Source organism: Cyprinodon variegatus, unplaced genomic scaffold, assembly GCF_000732505.1.
Source record: "Cyprinodon variegatus isolate N-32 unplaced genomic scaffold, C_variegatus-1.0 Scaffold37, whole genome shotgun sequence".
Classification (NCBI taxonomy): Eukaryota; Metazoa; Chordata; class Actinopteri; order Cyprinodontiformes; family Cyprinodontidae; genus Cyprinodon; species Cyprinodon variegatus.
Window position 1 is genome coordinate 252,384 of NW_015150490.1, and position 6,773 is coordinate 259,156.

The window sequence follows — 6,773 nt, forward strand, 5'->3', positions numbered from 1 at the left end:
ACATCAGGGAAATTATACAGGCATCTTAGCTCTAAAGTACATGACAGAATCATGCGTGACAGAATCATGTCACGCAAGAGGAAATGCTTCAACTGAAAAAAATAAATGGTATGATAATGGAAATATTTTATTTGCTATTGAAATAGAATAGAAAATCCCTTTATTGTCCCACAATGTGGAAATTCTTGTGTTACAGCAGCAAAAATATTATAGCATAAGTAGTCACACAAACGTGGACCTTAGAAGTTGTATAAAGATAACAGAATAAGTGACAGAGTTAAGAAAATAAACAAATAAAATACTGTACTGTACAGTGTTTTGCAATATAAATCATCTGGAAAGAATAAATAACCAATATATTGCTGTCGTGAAAAAAATAGCATCAACAACAGAGATGTGCAAAAATGACAACAGCGTGTTATTTAAGTGACCAAGACAGAAACTGTGCAAAGAATTAGCATGAATATAACAACTTATTGAGGTTGTTGGGAGCAGTGGTGGTTATAGAGTCTTAGAGCTGCTGGGAGGAAGGATCTGTGATAACGCTCCCTGGTGCATTTATTGTGCAGCAGTCTGTCACTGAAGGAGCTCTCCAGTTCAGCAACAGATTCATGCATGGGGTGGGAGACATTATCCAACGGAGATGTTATTTTATATTTAGACTTCATCCCGGAAGTATCAAGATGGCATCACCAGACATCAAACAGGAACTTTCCAAACAGATAAATGGCTTTAGCTGTAGATCTGTAATGATGAGTGCAATGCAACATATCAATGCTGCATAGCAAAATGTATGCCTGTATGATATGAGATCCATTTGTCCAACTCTGGGCTAAAGTTGGTCAGTGCTGAAGACAGATTTGTGCCTTTGTTGTGAATGGTGCCTTTTTTTTTTCTTTTTTTTTTACAGTGTCCTGTCTGGCAATGTGGCAATAAGAATAATTGTCTTGATGCCAAAAAGAGCCCAACAGATTTTACTTTCGCAAGTGAAGCAGTACGGCTATTGCCATAGTGTTCCGCTTGTTTCATTCATATAAATTGCTTTATTATAAATATGCAGGGAGTTTTACAGATTATATGGACACTGCAATCTAAGTAGAACAGAAAAGGAAAAAGAGAAAAAAAGAGAAAAGATGAAAGAAAGAGGATATAAAAGGGAGATAATGATAAAACTTTTTCAGTCTGCTTCATCGCCTGCAAAGAGATGTAAAAAGAANCTAAATGTTGCTTCCACCCATTGGTGGTTTTAAACAGCAGCCAACAGGGGCCAGGAGTCTGCAATCTTGGCTTCGTTGCTCATTTAATACACTAAATGATGTACTCTTACCTTGTTTATTTGTTTTTTTTTTTGTGTGAATGTTTGTTAGTCTTTCATTTTTTGCCCCCATAAAAGACCCCCTGACCCCCTTTGTAAATTTCCTCTAGAACCACCACTGTTTCCAGACCCTTTAAAGTCCCTACCCAAACATGTTGTGCTGTTTTACCAGATAAAATAGAAAAGGAGAGGTAAAACATTACCTTGGCAATAATATTAATCAGTATATCAGCAAAAAGAAAAATCTCATTATAAAAGGTATCTAAATGTGTCCATAAAGAAGTGCAGACATAAACCATCTGAAGTTGCAATGGTACAAAATGATGAAGAAACACGCAGGAGCATTTAGTGAACAGAAAGATTGATTTGATTAATTTGTGTGGAAACAGTTGGGATTCTTAAACACAAATGTGGATATAAAAAAACATATAGTAGGCATTATTTTCTTATTTGGTGGTATTTCTACCCTTTGACAAAAGAGCAAATTAGTTTAGGCCGCCCAAAATTTTAACTTGGGCTGATCTTAATTAACTAAATGTATAAAATCTTTCAGTAGTTGTGTTAAAATGTGTGTGGTTAAAATGTTTTAATCATTAGTGGGTTCTTTTGATTTAGGTTTTAAAATCTATCAATAATCTATTGTGTATTTTTGGTTATATATTGTTGAAATTACGCCTTTTTCCACTTTGTTAGCTAATTTTATATTTTGCTTCTTAAGAAACCTACCTTTAAACACATACTTTCTAATTCTTTTTTAAATTAAGACCAGACAAGAAATGTGAATATTCAAGAAAATGTACTCTTCTTCGACTGCAATCAACACATTTCTTCACCAAACTCAATAAATAATAATCATTATAATATTAACCAAACTACTCATATTTTTAAACTACCCATGATAGCCAGCTTTGGTCTGAAAACAACATGTAAACCCACCTCTGGTGTTACATCTCTCGGGGCGAAGCCAGTGCCTCCAGTGGTGAGAATGAGGTTGAGCTCTTTCTCATCACACCAGTCCACCAGTGTTTCCTGTTGGAAAACATGCAAAAAGTTAAACATTTATGAAAAATCTCCCTTGTGGAATATAGTAGAAGTAGCAATAAAGTCAAAACGGTGCAGTGATCTTTACCTTGATTTCATCTATCTCATCTGGCACTATCTTGTAGGCTGAGATCATGCCCCCCAACCTGAGTGAAGACAGAAAACAGAGACTGAGCAAAGATACCTGGTAGGGCAAGAAAAATATGGTTTCCTTTATAACAACAAACACCAAACAATCCTCATAACAAAAAAGGCAAGGCAAGGTACATTTATTTGCATAGCACAATTCAGTACAAAGACAAAGTGCTTTACATGATTAAAATATAGGAAAATAAAACTGAATCAAAGCAAGTAGGAAAAAAAAAAGGTTGGAGAACTGGAGACATGATTAGACAAAGCTTTTATGAAAGTAAATCTGAAAACTGGTCTATTTTATTACAGATTTACTTAATAATATCGGGTCATATATATAAAAGAAAAAAAAAGGTGTTGAGTATCAAAATATATAGAACACAGAAATAAAAAATTCCTTGGAGATTCTTTGGGAAAGGATTTTCCAGAGACTGACCAGAGAGTTAGGGCTGAGAAGTAAACACCTGGCGCCCTCCCGTGGTCAGAAAGAGTATTACACTACCTTAAAAATGACCAGGCTGAAGGTAAAGGAACAGAAAACCCTTATGTAACCGTTTTCTTTTTTTTTTTCTTTCTTCCAAGAGAGCTATTTTGGTCACTTTAGTGCATCATGTTTCTCCTCTGTGACACAAATGCCATAACACCGTCCTGCAGCCAACACACGGAAACAGAACCCCTATATCACAGTCTTTTGAGATACTTTTGGAATAATAAATATGGACCTGCATGGAGAAATAATAAGAACAATGCAGCAAGAGTTCTATTAAGAAAAACTATTGGACTATGACAGGTTTTTGACAAAATTTACAAAAGTATGAAACAAACCCTTAAATGAAATATGGCTTTTTTTAATGAAACACTGCAGCATCTTTAGGATGAAGGAGCCCATCCACACACACAGCTCTCCCCTCCTAACATTACTGTGATGAAATTGGAGATTTACCTTCGCTTAGTGTGCTTTGATGGGTGGAGAGTGGCTTTTGGCAGCGCTGTATGCATTCATGTGTGTTTATATAAGTTCATGCACGTACGCTCGTTCATTTATGTGTTTACGCGTGTTACACCTCAGGAGAGTAAAGGAGCTGTCAGGACAAATCACCTCTTGTGTGCTCCTGGGATTTTTCATGCCTCTCTGTTTCAGTCCAAATAAAAATACGGTCTGCACAAATAACTGGAGTTCCTTCCCAGCATTTCCTTGGCAGCTCTTCCTGTCTGGAGACTCCAATTGCTGTGTTGTATATTGCTTGGGAGGGAGTGAGAACTCCTGAGTACCTTTTGTTGTAACTAATGGGGATCCCGTTTCTTTGCTACCATGTATTTAAGATCTTCAGACAAATTGTTTTTCATGTTTTTGATTAATAATTGAACAGTTTTCATATTTGCATAATATATCAATAGATCTTACAATAAAAATTAAGCACTCTGATATAGACATCTATGTATTGTAAATTAGAGAGCACCAAGCGTCTTCCTAAATTGCACAGATTGCCAAATTACAGAAGATGAAAATTTAAAATACTGTAGCAAAGAAATTTGCTTAATCCATTTTTACCTGTTCATTATCTGCAGTTTATTAACAAACTTATATGGTCCATAAGTGATGATAATACTAAGACTATACTATGCATCTAATCCTTTCACAGTTTGAGTTGCTGTGCCCATTAACGAGCCAGCATATATTCTTTCCTTAAACCATTTTACAAAAATTGGAAAGCAAAACTTTATCAGATAACATCGCTAACTTGATTTCATTTGACCAAATACTCAAATAATGTGAATTAACTAAGATTAAAATACCATAAAGTATTTTGAAAGGATGATATGATGGCTGTGTAGGATTTTTATTGCAAAATTCATAAACACTGATGCTAAAGCTGCTAAGAATACTATTATCCATATAGAAGGAGGTTATGTACCATTACAGGTTGACATGCCACTCAGCACTGAAGAAGGTACAGTAAAAACAACAATAGATGGTCAGCTACAGCCAAAATATATAACCGGGGACCAATACGTCATCTGGGATGAAACTGAGATAAAATCTGTTGATGTTATGAAAATTTTAGCATTTAGAGAACATCAGGGAAATTATACAGGCATCTTAGCTCTAAAGTACATGACAGAATCATGCGTGACAGAATCATGTCACGCAAGAGGAAATGCTTCAACTGAAAAAAATAAATGGTATGATAATGGAAATATTTTATTTGCTATTGAAATAGAATAGAAAATCCCTTTATTGTCCCACAATGTGGAAATTCTTGTGTTACAGCAGCAAAAATATTATAGCATAAGTAGTCACACAAACGTGGACCTTAGAAGTTGTATAAAGATAACAGAATAAGTGACAGAGTTAAGAAAATAAACAAATAAAATACTGTACTGTACAGTGTTTTGCAATATAAATCATCTGGAAAGAATAAATAACCAATATATTGCTGTCGTGAAAAAAATAGCATCAACAACAGAGATGTGCAAAAATGACAACAGCGTGTTATTTAAGTGACCAAGACAGAAACTGTGCAAAGAATTAGCATGAATATAACAACTTATTGAGGTTGTTGGGAGCAGTGGTGGTTATAGAGTCTTAGAGCTGCTGGGAGGAAGGATCTGTGATAACGCTCCCTGGTGCATTTATTGTGCAGCAGTCTGTCACTGAAGGAGCTCTCCAGTTCAGCAACAGATTCATGCATGGGGTGGGAGACATTATCCAACGGAGATGTTATTTTATATTTAGACTTCATCCCGGAAGTATCAAGATGGCATCACCAGACATCAAACAGGAACTTTCCAAACAGATAAATGGCTTTAGCTGTAGATCTGTAATGATGAGTGCAATGCAACATATCAATGCTGCATAGCAAAATGTATGCCTGTATGATATGAGATCCATTTGTCCAACTCTGGGCTAAAGTTGGTCAGTGCTGAAGACAGATTTGTGCCTTTGTTGTGAATGGTGCCTTTTTTTTTTCTTTTTTTTTTACAGTGTCCTGTCTGGCAATGTGGCAATAAGAATAATTGTCTTGATGCCAAAAAGAGCCCAACAGATTTTACTTTCGCAAGTGAAGCAGTACGGCTATTGCCATAGTGTTCCGCTTGTTTCATGCATATAAATTGCTTTATTATAAATATGCAGGGAGTTTTACAGATTATATGGACACTGCAATCTAAGTAGAACAGAAAAGGAAAAAGAGAAAAAAAGAGAAAAGATGAAAGAAAGAGGATATAAAAGGGAGATAATGATAAAACTTTTTCAGTCTGCTTCATCGCCTGCAAAGAGATGTAAAAAGAAAAGCACAACCAACAGACATGGTACGAGACATACAATAAATTAACACCTAGATACTATCACTGAAGTAGTATTATTTAATCTGACATGTACTCTGTGTTACCTGAAGATAAGAATATGGGCTTACTGTATGGAAGTGAATCTCTGAGTACCTGGAACCAAGCACCTGCAGTTGTTTGTGAGAGTGCATGGGTGAGAGTGATGGTTTATGAGAGTTGTGAACGGTTCCTAATGCAGCTGGAATAATGAATAGAAGCAAAAACACAGCCGGCAGACAGAGAGGAAAAAGGGGGGTGGATGGTTGGGAGAGGGACAGTAGTTTTGGCCTGAAAGCTTGGACATCGTGGCCAAGTCGTATGATAAATAAAAGACGAGCACAGAAAGGAGGATAAAGATAGGAAGCTTGAATAACAAAGAGAGGCACAAAGTGAAAAGAGTGCAAAAAAGGGACACACTTAACAAGAGAAGAAGTTGGAAGTGTTTGTGTGTGCGTGTGTGTGTGTCTGCTGCAAATCTCAGTGGTTGTGGGACACTTCCAAGAAGAGACCCATCTGCCAGGGTGATTTTATTAATAATACACGCTCTTTGTAGAAAGCACTCAAACTCACTTTCTGTGCTCTCCTGCTTCCTTGCTTCTATTCAAACACACATAAACACACACTTCATCCAGGAAAGAGACAAAAACCTCCTCGGTCATCGCTATACTCCCAGTAGTAACCGAGTTGAGGCCATTAGAGATAAGTTGTTGGTCCATCCACATGTAGGAAAGCTCTCAAGGGGGGACCTCTCAGCATGTTTGCTGATGGTGGAAAAGATGGAGGAAAAGGACAAGCTCACCCCTTCAAACCTCCCCCGTGTTGAGAGTTCAGAGTACCCACCAAGGTGTTCCACTCACACATGGTAAACAATATGAACACACCCCAGAAAAACGCAATATTAACATGTCTGTGGCTAACTTCACACTACAAGGATTATTTGTGGAATAAATGTCATCAT

General features: G+C 36.6%; 1 protein-coding gene across 1 annotated transcript in view; it reads right to left on the reverse strand.

The window, feature by feature from the left end:
• The window catches only part of gphn (gephyrin), a 135,305-nt gene that overhangs the window by 71,696 nt on the left and 56,836 nt on the right, over positions 1 to 6,773 (reverse strand). The window contains exons 3-4 of the mRNA XM_015369295.1: positions 2,445 to 2,502; positions 2,252 to 2,344 (exon numbers count right to left, since the gene is read on the reverse strand). Coding sequence (XP_015224781.1) covers positions 2,252 to 2,344; positions 2,445 to 2,502 — 151 coding nt within the window. The remainder of the gene's footprint in view (positions 1 to 2,251; positions 2,345 to 2,444; positions 2,503 to 6,773) is intronic.